General features: G+C 36.4%; 2 protein-coding genes across 2 annotated transcripts in view; one reads left to right on the top strand and one right to left on the bottom strand.

Moving 5' to 3' along the window:
• Positions 1-9,342: 9,342 nt before the first annotated feature.
• Positions 9,343-18,172, top strand: LOC306874801 (E3 ubiquitin-protein ligase TRIM35-like). Its single transcript, XM_079425051.1, has 7 exons — positions 9,343-9,989; positions 10,404-10,499; positions 11,250-11,480; positions 11,576-11,598; positions 11,679-11,800; positions 15,365-17,376; positions 17,458-18,172. The coding sequence occupies exons 1-6, from the start codon at positions 9,594-9,596 to the stop codon at positions 15,853-15,855; spliced, it is 1,359 nt and encodes a 452-aa protein (XP_079281177.1). The 5' UTR covers positions 9,343-9,593; the 3' UTR covers positions 15,856-17,376; positions 17,458-18,172.
• LOC306874800 (cadherin EGF LAG seven-pass G-type receptor 2-like) overlaps positions 18,116-20,005 on the bottom strand; it is a gene marked incomplete at its 5' end in the record, with an annotated part of 54,149 nt that continues 52,259 nt past the window's right edge. The window contains one exon of the mRNA XM_079425050.1: positions 18,116-19,607. Coding sequence (XP_079281176.1) covers positions 19,601-19,607 — 7 coding nt within the window. The 3' untranslated portion in view covers positions 18,116-19,600. The remainder of the gene's footprint in view (positions 19,608-20,005) is intronic.

Raw genomic sequence — 20,005 nt, 5'->3', positions numbered from 1 at the left:
GATTATTATCCTATGACTCTGGAGGATGACTTTAAGTACTACAGTCTTGATCAGTTTTCTAATGGCTGTTAATCATCTGAGCTTTAGTCATTTTTTGCCTATATCAAGATATATGCATTTTGTTGAGGAATGACCAGACCAGACAAATAAAAACAAGATAAATAAATAAGCAAATGAACAAATCATTTGGACAATTGAACAATTGTGGGCTATTTTTTTTAGTCATAAAGGTCTGTGGATTATATATATATATATATATGCCAAATTATGTGCGAATTTCATGAACAGGATGACTTCCTAAAGATTTGGCTTTACTGAAAACAGTAACTTTACAGACAAACACTAAAAGGAAATATAACCTTGTTGATGCTTAGGCTACGGCAAGGATTCAAAATAAACAGTTTTGATTATATCATGCATTCCCGTGGAGTTATTAGCAAAGAACAAGCATCTTAATTACTGTTCAGCAGATTCAGTAGCTACACTTGATTTCTCAACACATGACGACTCGTTTTATAATGCTAAACCATTCGGATTACACATCATTACATGTAACATCATTAAGGAACTGCTGGCCGCAAAATTAAAAAGTCATAAATTCCTTTATGACTAAAGGAAATCAAATAATAGCTTGGTTCTGTGATTCAGGGGAACAATCCTTTTGTTTCTGGCCCTTGTGGTTCAAGGGTTATTAACATACTTGAGTGACAAATATCTTACACTTACAGCATGCTTACACACTAACGCTCACCTGATGTAAGATGAGAGACATTTACATTCTACATACAGTAAACTCCCTTTAAATCATGATTGCCATATTTATTTGCAGACATTTGTAGGTACTGTATTTTGCCGAATAAAAAAGGCAAAAGTGAGCTTCAGAAAGAGACCAAGAAAATGTTTCTTCTTTTTAGAAGAGGTGAAAAATGATACATTTCCAGTACATTCAAACACAGTGCTGGACATTGCCCTGCAGGCTGCATATTTATTCCAGACTATATATGCTTGTTTTACCTAGGCAGCAATATTACCCTAAAACACACACATGAATAAATATATAAATGAGATATATATTACTAATAGTAGACACTGTTGTACAACCCACAAAAGCATGAAAACAGTGTGTTACGATCATATCCCAAGTTAATAAAGTACAATAGTAAAGATAATAGAATTTAGCCGAAGTATTAAGCTAGTATCCAGGCGGTTATCCACACGTACGTGTTTTGTTTTGCTTGGGGAAGGATGGGACACATGGCAAGACAGTGTCATTTTTCACACAAAAGAAGGATGGGCTACCGTGATTTGTTTAATAAGATAAGCCGTTCAGAAACTGTTGAAAGGAAATAAGGAGGAAGCCATTCACACCTTACCAGACACAGCACTGCATGAACAACATGACTGTAGTTCAGTCACAAGCAGATGCTCGTGTGAACTGGAGAAATGGTGTTATGATAGTAGTATATTTTAGGAAAATATGTTTACTATCAAAAAGTGGTGATTATTTATAATTTATAAGAAATGTGTTACTGGCATTGATATTGAAATATAATGTATGAGAAATGATTTAATTGCATTCTGTGATTAAATTTCTGTAACAATGATGTTTTAAATGTGAAAAGATTCTTGTGGGGGAAAGGGGGACAACCACTTCTTTTTGATCTTGTTTCAGGTATAAGCATTGAGATGTTTGCTTGAATGGTCCTCCAGGAGAATGATGATTCGGTCACCTGAAGGACATGAAGGCCAGCAGAACTAGTGGAGCCAGGGGACTTCCACAAGAAAAAGACTTCTTAAAGAACAGAGTGATCACCTCTCTGTGCTGTATTTTGAGTGGCAGTTAACAGCAGCACAGTTGTTTTAATGTAAACACAGTTTTCCTCCGTTTGCTTTTTCTGTTCCTCATTAATGAGATCCAACATTGATAAGTTGCTGTTCATAGCCCTTTTATGCTGATTCCAAGCATACATAGCACTGATATGATGCCCTGCCTTTGAATGGAGCTTAAACCCAGAATCTTTAAACAGTGCCTTTTTCCAGCTGGGCAGTCCTGACTGGGATGTGAAGGCAGATTCAGGTGACTTGCAGAATATTCAAGCCCTGGATTGTCCTTATACCAGGAGCTGTTGAAAGCCCTTTTCCTAGTACCAAAATGTTTTCAATCATGGCTGTTCAGGACCCTCTTCTCTGGATCTTGAGATGTCTGAAATGCAAAATAAGTAACTGTAATATCTAATCAGCAGAGGGAGCCCTCACCCGATTACTGACCGTGCTCCACTCCCTCTACTTCCTCTGCACTCATTTCCTGTTTGACTGCTTTATAAGCCGAGACCATACTTGAACTCACTGAGAATATTGCCAGTTGTTACGTGCCTTCCTTGGTCTAGGGTCAGGAAGGGTAACAAGGAAATTTATAAACGCAAAAACAGGGACATAAAAAAAAAAACTCTTCACAGCCAACCAGGAACTCCTCTCTCCTGTTCCAGCACAGATTTGTGTTACACAAAAAATAAGGTTTATTTGACAAACTCAAATAAAGTACAAAAAGGGGAGCAAATAAAGCTTCGGGAGGGGACCAGGCCAAAATAACAAACATAAAAACTCTAACTTAGGGAGATTACTTTCTAAACTCACAAAACAAAGTGAAAAACAAACAACAAAAGTCTTACCTTACTCCCTTTCTAACCAAAAACAGGAGAAAACATGGGTTTTAAACAAAACGGCATCCACCTCCATACTGCTCCAAAAATAACAACAAAAGCTTGAGCTTAAATCTTAAGTTGAATTTACCTGAGAAAATCAGAGCAACAACGTCTCTTCAAAGGTAAATATGTTGTACACTAACAACCAGAAAATCAACAGATCAACTATTAGCACACGATACTAGTCATGAAGAGCTAAATAAACTTATCAGTGCATCTAAACCAACAGCATGTTTATTAGATCCTGTACCCACTAAACTACTGAAAGAGTTGTTACCCGTAGCAGAAGAACCGCTTCTCAATATTATTAACTCATCGTTATCTTTAGGTCACGTCCCAAAACCATTCAAGCTGGCGGTTATTAAGCCTCTTATTAAGAAACCACAACTAGATTCTAATGAACTGGCAAATTACAGACCCATTTCAAATCATCCGTTTATGTCTAAAATTTTATAAAAAGTTGTGTCTGCTCAATTGTGCTCCTTCTTGCAAAAACATTATCTCTATGAAGAATGTCAGTCAGGTTTCAGGCCTCACCATAGCACAGAAACTGCACTTGTTAAAATTACAAATGACTTACTACTTGCTTCAGATCAAGGCTGCATCTCATTGCTAGTATTACTTGATCTTAGTGCTGCGTTCGACACTATAGACCATAATATACTCATAGATCGATTACAAAACTATACTGGTATTCAAGAGCAGGCTTTAAGATGGTTTAGATCCTACCTGTCCGATCACTACCACTAATTTAAATGGAGAGTCATCACAATTATCACCAGTAAAGTATGGAGTACCACAAGGATCTGTCCTAGGTCCTCTGCTATTTTCAATATACCTGTTGCCTCTTGGTAATATTATTAGAAAATACAGGATTAGTTTTCATTGCTATGCTGATGATACTCAATTATATATCTCAACAAGACCAGATGAAACTTCTCAACTATCTAAGCTAATAGATTGTGTCAAAAATGTAAAAGATTGAATGACCAATAATTTCCTCCTATTAAATTCAGACAAGACAGAGATATTACCCATGTTACAAAAACAGCATTCTTCCATCTTAGAAACATTGCCAAGCTTCGAAACATGCTACCTGTTTCTGATGCAGAAAAGCTAGTTCATGCATTCATGACCTCTAGACTGGACTATTGTAATGCACTGCTAGCTGCTTGTCCTGCATCTTCAATAAACAAGCTACAGATAGTCCAAAATGCAGCGGCTAGAGTTCTTACCAGGTCAAGAAAATATGATCATATTACCCCAATTTTACAGTCTCTGCACTGGCTACCTATTCAGTTCCGTATCATTTACTAAATATTATTACTTGCCTATAAGGCCCTAAATGGTTTAGCTCCTGCGTACCTAACTTGTCTTCTACCACGCTACAATCCAACCCGCTCCCTAAGGTCACAAAACTCTGGACTTTTGGTAGTACCTAGGATAGCAAAGTCCACTAAAGGAGGTAGAGCTTTTTCACATTTGGCTCCCAAACTCTGGAATAGCCTTCCTCTGTTTAAATCTAGATTAAAGACACATCTCTTTAGCCAAGCATTCACATAATGCATTTTATAATCTTGTACTGCAGTTATATCTGATCAGACGTACATTATTATTATTCTTTAGCTTGGGTTGAACAAATCATTTTTGCTTAGATGGAACAGCAGCTACGCTAATTATGTCTCTATTTGTTTCTCTGTTGATTAACATCCCGTGGTAATTAGGAATGACAGAAGCTTCAGTCTGGATCCAACCCTTAAATGATCTGAGATGACCGAACACCTGAGAAAAGATGATGCCAACCCCTCAGAGGACCTCAGAGGATGCCAACGCTCAGACAACATACAGATTTACCAAATATTGCCATAAGTTAAATATATTAAGGTTCTGCAATATAAAAATATATTGTGGAAACTTAATTTCCTGTAGAGCTGCTTTGCAACGAATTGTATTGTAAAAAGCGCTACACAAATAAACTTGAATTGATACTGTCTGGAACAGAAGAAAGCAGTCTCGAGAGGCAGCGAAGGCAAGAAAAGGCGGCCATCTTCACAGTGAGTCTCCAGCTTTATCCACAAGCTCTCCCTCCAGCAGCCAATCAGAGCTAGCCAGTAGTTGATGACAATTAGGACCAGCTGATCTACATTGAGCTTTGCATGGAGTAGAGGGGAGAGACAGCGAGAGAGGGAGAGAGCAAAAAAAAAAAAAAACACTGCCAAAAATACAAACTGTAACAGTAGCAATATCAAATTCTGCACAAATATTAAAAAAATAATAATAAATACGTCTTGGGACGTAACACCCCCATCACCAAATTTACAACCCAGGGATTGTAAATGCTATCTTTACCGTGTACAGAAACGTACAGTAACACCTCAGTCACCATCAGAATCACAGGCTCTAGAGAGTGCATCCGCCACCACGTTCTCCGAACCTTTCTTGTGTTGAATGTTCAGGTTATATTCTTGCAGACAAAGTGACCAGCGCATCAAACGCTGATTGAGATTGCACATGCGAGAGGGACAAATTAGAGGGTTGTGGTCAGTATAGACAACCAGAGGCATACAGCTACCACCCACATAAACTTCAAAATGTTTGAGTGCCAACACGAGGACGAGAGCCTCCTTCTCGACAGTACTGTAGTTTTGTTGACACTTGGACAACTTCTTAGAGAAGTAACAGACTGGATGTTGAATTCTGGCACTGTCCTCCTGTAACAGGACTGCACCCGCTCCCACAGCTCCAACTTAAATGGAGAAGAAAAGTTAGGGGCAGAGAGAACTGGAGCATTGCAGAGAAGGTCTTTGGCAGCAAGAAATGCACTTTCACACTGAGGACTCCAGACTAATTTCTTCAGAGAACTAAGCAGGTCAGTAAGGGGAGACACTACCGTTGCAAAGTTTTTACAAAATCCACGGTAGTACCCTGCCATTCCTAAAAACCGGCGTAACTGACGCTTGGTAATGGGAGTAGGAAATTCAACAACAGCAGCCACTTTAGCTGTCACGTGCCTTACACAACCTTGTCCCACCTTTTTCCCAAGGTAAGTTACTTCAGCCTTAGCAAACTCACACTTTGCTAGATTAAGACTTAACTTAGCATAATGCAATCTGCTAAACACACTCTCTAAGATACAGATGTGGTCCTCCCAATCACCTGAATAGACCACAATGTCATCCAAGTAAGCTTCACAGTTGCACAATCCTGACAAAACTTTCTGCATGAGCCTTTGGAATGTTGCTGGGGCATTTCGCATCCCAAAAGCCATACAAGTGTATTGGAGGAAGTTGTCAGAGGTGACAAATGCAGTGATTTCACACGCATGTGCAGTCAAAGGGACCTGCCAATAGCCCTTTAATAGATCTAACTTTGTGACAAACTTTGTTACATTGTTTACCTTTCGGTAGTCGGTACAGAAACGAAAGGTAGAATCTGGCTTTGGGACCAGCAAGCATGGAGAACTCCAGGGACTTTGGCTGGGTACAGCCAGCCGTTTTGAAGCTGGTAGTCTACCTCAATTTTCATGATCTCCCGTTTTGAAGGGTTTACTCTGTATGGGTGCTGTTTGATAGGAACAGAGTTATCTACATCAATATCATGAGACATCATTGTGGTTCTTCCTGGAACATCAGAGAACAGTGTGGGATATCTTCACGCTGCTTCTTAGACATGTAGGACAAATGTGAATCTATATTACCCAACATAGTGGAGTTGTTTAGACGCTCACCAGGAGTCTGAGGTTCAGCCAGCATCAAATCCTCATCAACAGAAAGACAGACAGAGACCACTGGAACACAAGGTTTACATTCAGGTGCAGAGAGAAGAGTGGGTTTAGTTACTTCACGTACAACATTGGGCTTTAACATGTTTACATGACACACCCTCCACTTGCGTCTGCGATCTACCCACAACATAATCTGTCTCACTAAGTTTCTGTTCAATAGTATAAGGCCCCGATAACCTAGCCTGTAGAGTGGAGCCAGGAATGGGAAGTAACACAAGAACAGACTCACCGGGCTGAAAACTGTACTGCTCTTTTGTCAAAGTGAGTCTTCATCTTAGACTGTGCCATGCAAAGATGAGTTTTTGCCAGTTCGCAGGCTTTGTGCAGCCGTTCACGGAAGGAACTGACATAGTCTACAACAGAAATGGGTGCACTATTCGTACCCACTAACTGCTCCTTTAACAACTTCAAGGGGCCACGAACAGTGTGAGCAAACACAAGCTCAGCAGGACTAAACCCTAGTGACTCCTGAATAGACTCTCTCCCAGCAAACATGAGCAACGGCAAGCCATCCACCCAGTCCTTTCCAGTCTCGATACAAAAGGTGTGGAGCAAAGATTTTAAGGTTTGATGAAAGCGTTCAACTGCTCCCTGTGACTCAGGGTGGTACGCACTAGACATCTTATGTGTTATTCCCAACTCCTTTAACATCTGTCCAAAAACCTTTGAGGTGAAGTTTGACCCCTGGTCGGTTTGAATAACTGGGTAAACCAAATGTGGTGCAAAACTTTATCTGTTTGTGGTAACTACCTTTAATAAACTTCCACACATGGATTTTAAGTCAGCCTCAGCGTCACTGTTACAGTAATATTATAATAAAATAATGTAAACTGAGTAATATCTCTATGGTTACTTTTCACTCTTTACATGTTACCCTTGGGAGATATCATCAGGAGACATGGTGTTAGCTTTCACTGTTATGCTGATGATACTCAGCTCTATATTTCTTCACGGCCTGGTGAAACACACCAAATTGAGAAACTAATGGAATTCAGAATTGATATAAAAAAGCTGTATGACGAGTAATTTCTTACTGCTAAATTCTGAGAAAACAGAGGTGTTAATAATCAGACCTAAAACCCCTGCATGTAATAACCTAGAACACTATCTAACACTTGACGGATGCTCTGTCGATTCTTCAACCTATGCTCTCAATGTCAAATGCAGAAATGCTAATTCATGCGTTTATGACCTCAAGGTTAGATTATTGTAATGCTTTATTGGGTGGTTGTTCTGCACGCTTGATCAACAAACTACAGCTGGTCCAAAATGCAGCAGCTAGAGTCCTTACTAGAACCAGGAAGTATGACCATATTAGCCCGGTTCTGTCAACACTGCACTGGCTCCCTATCAAACATTGTATAGACTTTAAAATCTTGTTAATTACTTATAAAGCCCTGAATGGCTTAGCTCCTCAGTACTTGAGCGAGCTCTTATCACATTATAGTCCTCCACGTCTGCTGCATTCTCAAAACTCTGGCCGTTTGATAATACCTAGAATATCAAAATCGACTGCGGCCGGCAGATCCTTGTCCTATTTAGCTCCCAAACTCTGGAACAATCTATCTAACACTGTTCGGGAAGCAGACACACTCTGTCAGTTTAAATCTAGATTAAAGACACATCTCTTTAACCTGGCTTACACATAACACACTAATACACTTCTATTATTCTGCATTATTTAAATCAAACGGAACCGGGAACACTCCCCACAACACACAATGTACTCGTTACATCATAAGAAGAATGGCATCTACGCTAATATTAGTCTGTTTCTATTCTGTTTCTCAGTCCGTGTCCGGATCAGATGGTGGATCAGCACCCAGAGACGACCTCTAGAGCCCTGAATGTCAGCAGAGACCAGGACACCGAGATGAGCACCAGAGACAGATCCCCAGTGAGGACCCCAACACTTAGACAGCCATCAGGAAAGACCACTGGAACCAGTTGAGCCCTTACAATCTGACTTTGCTGCAGTTGGAACTGAACTGCTGGTTCGTTTGGCCAGAGGAGAACTGACTGAGCATGGTTTCTCCCAAGGTTTTTTCTCCATTCTGTCACCGATGGAGTTTTGATTCCTTGCCGCTGTCGCCTCTGGCTTGATTAGATGGGGACACTTCATTTCTAGCAATTAAACACAGGGATGTCCGTGTAAAGCTCCCCCGGCCCCCCCTCTGGCGCCGGGCCTGATATCAAGTCAAGTCACCTTTATTTATACAGCAGACACAATCTCAAAATAGGAAAATAGTGTGTCAATAATGTAAAATGACAAGATTAAACACTCAATTTTCAGTTCAAGGCATTTCATTATTGAATTCAGTGGCATCGTCCAGCTCACTTCAGTTCTTATAGTCTCTAATAGTGCAATCAAGTCGACGATATATATATTATTATTTTTTTTTTTTTTTGTGTAAAATATTTTAATTAATTAAACTTTAATTTAATTATAATTAACATTAGAAGTAAACCTCAAGAAACATTAAAATAATTAAAAAATCCATGTCATGTCATCTGTCCATGGTGCAATGTGTGCATCCTAACAAGACATTGTGCCCAGGGGTCTCTGAATTCTTAATCCAGGCCTGCATGGAAGGGTTTGGGGGTTTATTGTTAATATTTGTGTATTTTCATTGTTCTTTTGTGTTTCATATCTTTTGAGTTTATAGCAGTTTATTTTAAAGGGGTCATATGATGCTATTTTAAAGAACAGTTTTTTGTGTATTTGGTGTAACCGTGTAGCTGTTTTAGGTGGGACGTGGCAGAATCTTAACTTTTATAAAGAATATCTCTTTGGTTTTGAGACTTTAGTCTGAAGAAATCTGACGTGTTTAAACACAGTCACCTGATCATAAACTCCTCCCTCTTACAGCTCTGACCAGGAAGAGACTGACCTGTTATTCCTGCTTTCTGTCACACCGACTCTCTTCTCTACTGACAAAAGCAATAAAGAATCAGCCATCAGTGAAGAACACTTTACAGAAGGATCTTTGTGAAGTTTGTTTCTGAATAGATAGTAGATCTTTTTGATTCTGGTGGTGATTCATGTCTCAAACTGTTGTTCAGAAAGTGAAAGTAAAGTTTAGGTCGCTGGAGCTCAAAGACTGAAAATGGCTTCTCTATCTGAAGATGATATTTCCTGTCCTGTATGTCAGGAAATCTTCAAGACTCCTGTTATTCTGTCGTGTAGTCACAGTTTCTGTAAAGAGTGTCTTCAACAGTTCTGGAGAACCAAGAAAACTCAGGAGTGTCCCGTCTGCAGGAGAAGATCATCGAAAGGCAATCCTCCAGTTAATCTTGTGTTAAAAAACTTGTGTGAGTCGTTCCTGAAGGAGAGAAATGAGAGGCGTTCATCAGGATCTGAGGAGATCTGCAGTTTACACAGAGAGAAACTCAAACTCTTCTGTCTGGAGGACAAACAGCCGCTGTGTTTAGTGTGCAGAGATTCACAGAAACACGTCAGTCACACATTCAGACCCATCGATGAAGTTATTCCTGCATATAAGGTGAGAGAAACGGCTTTTAGCCAACTTCATGTTGTTATAAAGTCCTGTTTAAGTGTTGATTTGATTGATCAGAGCTGCTTGTGTTTAGTCCAGCTGAACTACATTATCAATAAAGTTTCATAGATTTGGGGAATTAATAACTACGGGCGCAAATAGATTTTCACACAGGCCCAGTTGGTATTAGATAACTTTTTTTGCTTAAATAACATTGTCATTTACAAACTGTGCTTTGTGTTCACTCAGTTTGCCTTTGTTTCATGGCAGGTTTTAATTTCTGAATTAATTTAGTATGAGAGGTTCACAAAAACAGAAGAAATCTGCATGGGCGCAAATACTTTTGCACTGCATTATATGATCATATTGCTGTATTGTTTTATCTTCTCTTTTATGAATTATAATTTGGTTTAATTCTAGGAGGAGCTCGATACAGCACTGAAATCATTACAGAAGAAACTTCAACACAATGAAAAAATGAAAGGAGAGTTTGAGAAAACAGTTGAACACATCACGGTGAGGAAACAGAATCCAGAGTGTTAATGTCTAGCTCGTTACAAGACCACAACATAAAGAGGGACAAGACAATTAAATAGGGTTTAAATAATTTATCATTTATTGGGAAAAGAAAATAAGCAATGTTCTTTGTCTAGGGCAGTGGTTTTCAACCCTGTCCTGCAAGCACCCCTGCACAACTCATCTTGTATGTCTCCCTCGTCAGACACAACCAGTTCAGGTCTAGCAGTCTCTAATAACGAGCTAATGAGTTGAATCAGGTGTGTCTGATGAGGGAGACATACACAATGCTTCCTGACACTTCTCTGACCACACTAATGGCTCTTTGGTGCTATCTATCTATTTTGGCTATTTCCTGAATATTATGAAATTCAAGAGTGCCGCCCCCTGATGACGTTATAATATGCAAATTAGATGAGTATATTTACACCCCAGCTAAACTTTCGGTCATGTCCAACATTTTTCTAATTTACAGTAGATCTCTATCTTTAAGTCCTTTCAAGCCACAAGCTTTTGAAACCTTGATGCTTGATTGTGGTTCCTGCTCTGTAGCTGTAGATCACTATATACAGTTATGATCGGATATATTTAATATAACGGACTCCAGCTGATTATTTGTGTAAATGAGGTTCATCAATCTGCTTCTGGATCCGTTATATGTCGGTCTCTGAGTTTCTCTCAGATCTGAATGATGTGATGTGTTGATGTGTGTCGATGGAGACGATTGAAGTGAATGTGGTCTGATTTCAGTCTCAAGCTGAGCACACAGAGCGTCAGATTAAACAGCAGTTTGAGAAGCTTCATCAGTTTCTCAGAGATGAAGAAGAAGCTACAATCACTGCACTGAGGGAGGAAGAGGAGCAGAAGAAGCAGATGATGAAGGAGAAGCTGGAGGAGATGAACAGACACATCTCAGCTCTTTCACACACAATCAAAGACATGGAGGAGATGATGAAAGCCAGTGACGTCTGCTTTCTGAAGGTCTGAGTTCAGATGATTGATTGATTGATTGATTGATTGATTGATTGATTGATTGATTGATTGAGGTGTTGATCAATGGTGTGTTTGTTCTGCAGGAGTTTCCAGTCTCAATGGAAAGGTGAGTGATCTGCTGGTGTCTCTGGTCGCTCTGCTTCTGATCCAAAGCCACTGCAGTTCTGATCCTGAATGTTCTTCCAGAGTCCAGATCTCATCACAGCCGGATCCACAGATGCCTTCTGGAGCTTTGATTCATGTGCCACGTTACCTGGGCAACCTGCCCTTCAGAGTCTGGAAGAAGATGCAGGACATGGTCCAGAACAGTGAGTCTGATGCAGAAGATCTGAGCTGCATACACACACACACACACACACACTGGAAATGCAATATTGACAGATTCCAGCAGTATGTGTCAAGAACCAGATCATCTACTGCACCAAAACCAGCAGCTCACTTTTAGAAAGTCCTCAAAAATTAAACTCAAGTTAAAGTACAGATACTCTGTGAAATTTTACTTAATTAAAACGGCAAGTAAATGGCCAAAAACATACTTGAATAAAAAAAGTATAAAAAAGTAGATGTAATCTAACGAAAGAAAAGGAGATTGTTTCATCATATTGAACCGCTGTCTGTAACAATAATTCATCTTTTAATTGTTTATTTGGGGCATTTAGAGGGTTTTTTCCTTTTGCAAATATTTATGTATAATTGTTTATGACCAATTAGATGAATTAATGAGCCAATCATATTTTCATAATTATTCATATTAAATAATAATTCATTGACAGTCCTAAGAGTTGCTCAATATATCATTATAATATAACTCATGGACTCCCAGAACATCACTAAACATGACTTACAGTTCATTTACACACTTTTTGAAGATTTCTGCTACATTTAATTTAAAAAGTAATCATGAATTATATTTATATTCTCATCACTGATTTTATTTGTGCATTCAGTCAATATAATACAAGACAGCTAACGACTTCATCAAAACAGACACAAATAATGAATAAATAATGAATAAACTCGTCTACCTTCATATGCTTGTCATATTTGATGGAAATACATTGTGAAGCCAGGAACTGAGCTGATGAAGGATGAGCTCGATGCATGAAAACAGCCCTCATTAGCAGCAGGTTTGAGCTTCTGTGACACATTTCATGAGTGCAAGAGCAAATTAAATCATAATCAGTTCTTTTCAAGCTGAAATCAAATTGTAAGGAGTAAAGAGTTCTGTTTCCTTCATACAAATAATCAAGTAAAAGTGCAAGTCGTGACTTTAAACTGTACTTGAATAAATGCCCCAAAATAATACTTTAGTAAAATGACTCGTGTTTTACACCCCTGCTTTTAGAAATAATCAATCCAAGAATTCAGTGCGCTTGACTTTCATTTTCAGTCTCATGAAAAACACATGATTTCAGCAGTTTTTAACTCTTTATTTGATCAGACGGACAGAAACAGTTCTGCATAAAAAGATCTGATTTCTATATGATTACTGCTGTTTATATTACTCTTTTGATTCATATTTCTAATTATAAATAAATAAATTACACATATATATATATATATATATATATACAGTGCTATGCATAAGTTTAGGCACCCATGCTAAAGTTGACTAAAAAGAGGAATAAAAATCATCTTTTGGAAATTGAACTTAATGCCTTAATTAAAAAAATTGGGAAAAATCCAACCTTTAAGGACACCAATTTTCTTTGTGAATGAATAATGTATCGTAAATAAATAAATGTTCTTCCTTAAAATACAGGGTGCATAAGTTTGGGCACCCCTATGTTAAATTCCCATAGAGGCAGGCAGAGTTTTATTTTTAAAGGCCAGTTACTTCATGGATCCAGGATAGTATGCATCCTGATAAAGTTCCCTTGGCTTTTGGAATTAAAATAGCCCCACATCATCACATAGCCTTCACCATACCTAGAGATTGGCATGGTTTTATTTCAGTTAGCCTAATAGCTGGTTTGATTTGCATTGAGAGGTGATCTTATGGAAAGTACTCCATGCCAATCTCTAGGTATGGTGAAGGCTATGTGATGATGTGGGGCTATTTTAATTCCAAAAGCCAAGGGAACTTTATCAGGATGCATAGTATCCTGGATCCATGAAGTAACTGGCCTTTAAAAATAAAACTCTGCCTGCCTCTATGGGAATTTAACATAGGGGTGCCCAAACTTATGCACCCTGTATTTTAAGGAAGAACATTTATGTATTTACGATACATTATTCAAATTGGTGTCCTTAAAGGTATGATTTTTCCCAATTTTTTTAATTAAGGCATTAAGTTCAATTTCCAAAAGATGATTTTTTATTCCTCTTTTTAGTCAACTTTAGCATGGGTGCCTAAACTTATGCATAGCACTGTACGTTTAGTCATTTAGCAGACACTTTTATAAATGAGGACAGTGGAACCAATCAAAATCAAGGAAAGATCAATGATGCGCATTAATTATATAATAAATAAAAAGACAATAGAAAGTGAATAGAAAAGCTAGTGAATATATATAAAGAATATTCTTCAAGAATCAGCTGAAAATCTTCTATCTTTATTTATCCTCTAACTCTAGCACTCTATTCTAATTCTATTCTTAAAAAACAAAACTAACACTATCTTCTCTGTTCTTTCTATTCTGTCTGTTTTATTTTTATTTATTATATAATTAATGCGTTTCAGAGCTCTTTCATTGATTTTGATTACTTTCATTGTCCTCATTTATAAAAGCGTTTATTTTACTTTCATTGATTTTGATATATATATATATATATAAATAATTTGTATGCATTTTTTCCTTTTTATTACTGTACAAATATATTTAGCTTCCTTTAAATATGTATAATTCATTATATTTAATTTTGTTTTAGTCATTTGAATACTTCACATTGATTTATTTTATTCTGAGTAGTTGCCAAAACTATTTTTCTAATTCAATTTTTTTTTTTTTTAGAATATCATCTTATATTTATCATTTAATTTTAGCTACTGAATAATTCAATAAATTACTAAATAATTTTAGTTGTAGTTTTCATTAATACCAGTAAGCTTATTATTGTTGTTATTACTACTGTTTTTTATTTTTAATAATGAGGCAGCATTGAGTAAACAGATAGTGTTTTATAGAAGAGAAACACTGAGGGAAATGCTAAAGATATGAAGATTATTGTCTGATTTGAATATGAAATGATGTGTTTAACGCGCGCGATCACACCGGTGCGATTAGAACGTTCAGTGCGTGACGTCATCAGCTGCTGAATTCAGCTCTGCTTTCCCGCGCTGAGCGCCACAACTATTCAGTGTTTTCAACCATATAATGCTTATTTTAGCTTTCAGACATTTAAATACACACAAGTACTAGCAAAACCTTACATTTATAGGAACACGGTCATTATAAAAGTGTTTCAAATACCAAATACATTTACTTGCACGTATTTCAGAATCGGAATATGATGTTTCATAATATAGTGAGTATGTTTGTGAATATTAATAATCAAACAGGAAATAAAAGCGATGCACGTGTCATAGCTGCGGTGTGTCACGTGACAAGCATGACGCGTCGCCATGGAAACAGTGAGGCGCTACAATCTAAAACAAGGCTGGACTAAAAACACAATATTTTAAACTCGCGTGTGAAAGCGTTAAAGCTTCTGACTATAATTGAATATAAATGAATCTGTTTTCAGTTTGTGTCCCTCACTGTTTCTGATTGAACCGTCAGTATTGATAAATCACACAGAGAATGACTGACAGTGATGAGAGGAACATGTCTGATGTGTCTGATCATAATTCATAATCATCTGTGTTGGGTTCACTCTTGATCATTATATGAAGATCAGAATAACAGCATCTGTTGATTGTGTCTCATCAGCTCCTGTGATTCTGGATCCAAACACGGCTCATCCAGATCTCCTTCTGTCTGATGATCTGACCGGTGTGAGATACAGCCGTCATCGACCTGTTCCTGATAATCCAGAGAGATTTGACCGGTATCCCTGTGTTCTGGGTTCAGAGGGCTTTAACTCAGGAACACACTGCTGGGATGTGGAGGTTAAACAGGGTTTATTCTGGAGTCTGGGAGTAACTACAGCATCAAACCAGAGGAAGGGACCGGGTTTCTTCAACACTGGTGTCTGGTGTGTACAGTACGGATGGTCTTCAGGTTCTGGTTTTCGTGTGAAACGTAAGCTTGATCGTGTGAGAGTGAATCTGGACTATGACAGAGGAAGGGTGTCATTCTCTGATCCTGTAACTAACACACATCTACACACATTCACAACCTGCTTCACTCACACACTCTTACCTTTCTTCTGTAATTATGATTCTTCTTCTCTGAGGATCTTATCGATCAATAGTCAGTAATCTGTAGCTCTGGATCTTCCTCTTTCATCTTTCATCATGATTCAATATTCAACACATTTTCAGAGTTTGTTGTAAATCAATAATGGTTTATTTCAGTTCTAGAGAGTAAATGATGGCTTGTTTATTGAAGTAAATGGATGTAAAACTGATCCACAACAATGTTGAATGAAATATTAATATTTAGTCTAGAAATGCTTGATTCAGCGGTTTATGAATCAAATGATCAGAAGAGACTCACTGAAACAAAGTCTGAATCAGTTTCACAGCAAATATTAATAATCTCTTGCATAAACTAACAATGTGTGATTTCAGTCATTTTCAGATTGAAACTAAGTTTGTCATAATTAGGATTTAAATTGTGCTAAAACATGATTTTCTTTTTGTTTCTCCAGCAAAATAGTCAAGTCAGATGTATTTCTATAGATCTTTATATAATACAGATGGATTCAAAGCATTAATAAACAGGAAAATAACAGCTTCAGTGTTGGGAAATACTGAAATAATGAAGAAATAAATAGAGTTTTAATGTCAGATCTACAGAAGATCATATATGGTGTCATTATTGAGATGAATTTAAAGCGTTCCAGGTTTTGGTTTAGTTCTGTTTCCTGATTGAGTTATTCATTAGTTTCTATGATGAAAGAGGCAATAAGACTGTTAGGATTTAGTCATTTATTTTATTTGTCCGAAGGTGTTTTTGTGTTTATTTGCTGCAGATTCTGCTGGACGTGGAGAAATGTAACACAAACACTCAGATCATAAACACATGAACATGAACGAAACATGCTTTAGATCCTTCCTGAGTGAATATTACCACTTTCTCTCGCTCTCTCCATTTTGCTCTTCAACAAATAAAAATCAAAAATGCTCTCACAACTTCTTTTCCTCTTCAGACTGTTTCTCTCATTATTTAATCAAAAAATGTCTCGTGGAAAAAAACAAAGTCATCAAAAATGTTTCATCCTTCAAACAACGTTTTCCCTTATTACAAAAAATGGTCTCATCAAAATGTTTCCTTTCATCAAAAAACTTGTTTTTCTCGTTTTCATCTTTTTTTCTCTCTTAAAAAATGTCCTCATCAGAAAACTTTTTTCCTCTGTTAGCAGCATCACAATGTTTTCTCATTAATTTTTGATAAAAATGTTGTGTCATATGACAACAAATGGCATGTTAAATGATATGATGTAAATGTGTTATTGAAGGATAAAAGATCTGATGCTACAGCGACACCTGCTGGCTGAGGTTAATAGCATTTCTCTTGTGTTGCCTCCACATTTAGAGAAAACAGAGAAAAGCTTTATCAACGAGAGAAAAACGTTTCAGTGGAAAACTGAGAAGTGTTTTGAAGAGAGAAAAAATGAGTTTTTAAAGAAAAAAGTTTTTTGATAAAAGAAAAAATGAGTTTTTAAAGAAAAACGTTTTTTGATAAAAGAAAAAATGAGTTTTTAAAGAAAAAAGTTTTTTGATAAAAGAAAAAATGAGTTTTTAAAGAAAAAAGTTTTTTGATAAAAGAAAAAATGAGTTTTTAAAGAAAAAAGTTTTTTGATAAAAGAAAAAATGAGTTTTTAAAGAAAAAAGTTTTTTGATAAAAGAAAAAATGAGTTTTTTTGGTGAGGAAAAGAATTGAGAAGTTTAAGAGATAAAAATGAAATGTTTGTGATAAGCATAAAAAAATATTTTAATGAGAAAAAAATTGACATTTAAAAAAAAATCTAAATTTTGTAGGAAAGACAAGGGCCTAAAAAACACCACTTGCCTTGCCTACAGAATTCAGACTTTTTTAAATATCTCTTAAAAATCTAAATTTTTTCCCTCATCAAAAATGTATTTTAAATATCTTACATTTTGTGAGAGAAAAATTGTTTGTTTGTTTTTTATGAGAGAAACGTTTTTATGAGAAAAGTTTGAGAGAGAAAAGTTTTGATGAGAAAAAAATAATTCTTACAATTACTCTTGGCATTAAAAAAACAAACAAAAAAAAATCAAAAAAATATATTTTTTATTTTTTTATCTCCTAAAATTCTCACAATAATTTTTCCTCTCATTAAAAAAAGAAAAGAAAAAAAAGAGATAAAAATTAAAAGTTTATGAGCAGAGAAAAGTTTTTTGATGAGAATTTTTTGATGAGAAGTTTAAGAGAAAGTTTGAGAGAAATATGAAAAGTTCTCTCTTTGATGAGAGAAAAATAAAAAAAATTTGATGAAGGAAAAAAAACTTTTATGAGAGGTTTAAGAAAAGATAAAGAATGAGATTTTTCAATGAGAGAAAAAACGTTTTTTAATGAGGTTTTTGTGGGAAAAGTATTTTTTTTTTAATTTGGAGACAGACAAATGAGGAAGAATGTAGGACATTTGTTTTTCAGCTTGATTGTTTACCAGGTAACACCAGCGTTTGATGAAAAAAACTGAAGATTTACTTTTTACAAAGCGTTTCCAGCCCAAACTGATTCCAGTCATACACAGAAATACAGGTATAAAGGATGGAAGCTTGTTTCTGCCACAGAAGGAAAAATAGCTAACAGTGACCAGTTTCCACCGCCGGGAAAGAAAAATAAATAATGTTATTGCAACTTTCTATCACAATTCAGACTTTTTTCCTTCCAATTGTGTTTACATTTCACAAATCAAGCTTTTGTTTACGTTACACAATTCTGACTTGTTATAAACTCATAATTCCAACTTTACATCTTGCAATTTTTACTTTTTTCTAAAATTTCTGAGTTTATATTTAAAAAAAAAAATATTGTTTCCAACATGGAATAAAAAAATGTAAATCAAAAATCTCAATTTCAAGTTAACATCTCTTTTTTTTGAATGTGTGTTTTTATCTTTCAGCTGGAAAAAAGTGAATTGTGGGACAAAAAGTTTCAATTTTGACATGTTTTATATCCCATGGCTTAAACACACTTCCATAATAAAGCACTGAGAGCAAAGAAGCGTATGGATATAAACCTGTACAGCATGATTTATGTCATGTTATCAAAAGTCCAAAAGTGACCCGTCTGGAGCGTCTCAGAAGATGGAAGCAGCACATCGTGTGATAAAATGTTTACTAATGCATTTTCACGCAGTGAAAGCGTAAATCGTGCAGATGTGATTCAGATGAAATGTTTGGATGGGTTAGCGTGTTCTTTGCGTGACGTGTTAAAGAGCTGTACAACACTGCAAAACAAAGGTTTAAATTCACATTTACATCATTACTAGTCTATAAAATACAAAGGGGTTCTTTCAAAAGGTTTGAAACGTCAGTCTTTTTAAAAGTTCGTATAAAAACGTTCACAAAATTTACAAAACAGCTAGTATCAAAAGTGTTGCTCTCCTCCAACGGTCCGAAATAAAAGGCCCTGCTGGTGGAGAAGGCATCGCGAACACGAGTGGCATCAGCAGTGAAAGGCTTGAATCAGGAGTCAGCTCCTTCTCATGTTCGTCCAGTGATTCGTTCCTTCATTTATCGCTCGTATAGCAGCAGCGCAATCCAGCAGTAGTTTAGCTTCATGTAGGAAATTCCCTGATCTTTTTTTTACTCATTTACAAAATGTCTGTTTCAAAATGTGGTTTCGATGCGACGAGAGGACAAAAGAAATAGAAAAAGTGCTTCACTTCAAGTATGTAAACAAAAATGTAAAAAACGACAGATTCTCGTCAGTGTTTGGCACAGAGAATCAGATCAGTCGCGTCATATGTAGGAAAAATCAAACGGAGTGACGGGACGATTGTTCTTCTCCTCGTCATTCTCTCGTCACTCATCAGCATCTGCAAAGAAAAACACACATCTGTCGATATCTGATTCGTGAACACTACATTTATCATTGCAAAATATTATTTTGTACAATTTTGTTATATGTTATATTATTACCCAGCTCTATATATAAAGTTGGATATATGGTATAGAAGGATATACTGAAAAACAACTATATTATCTCACAGCTCTTTCATATAAAGTTGGATATATATGAAAATGTAAACTATTATCGCACAGCACTATATATAAAGTTGGACATATAGTATAGTTGGATATATATGAAAATGTAAACTATTATCGCACAGCACTATATATAAAGTTGGACATATAGTATAGTTGGATATATATGAAAATGTAAACTATTATCGCACAGCACTATATATAAAGTTGGACATATAGTATAGTTGGA

This window comes from Barbus barbus (assembly GCF_936440315.1).
Source record: "Barbus barbus genome assembly, chromosome: 9".
Classification (NCBI taxonomy): Eukaryota; Metazoa; Chordata; class Actinopteri; order Cypriniformes; family Cyprinidae; genus Barbus; species Barbus barbus.
The sequence above is the reverse complement of the archived record's forward strand: the minus strand, read 5'-3'. Positions and strand labels throughout refer to the sequence as shown.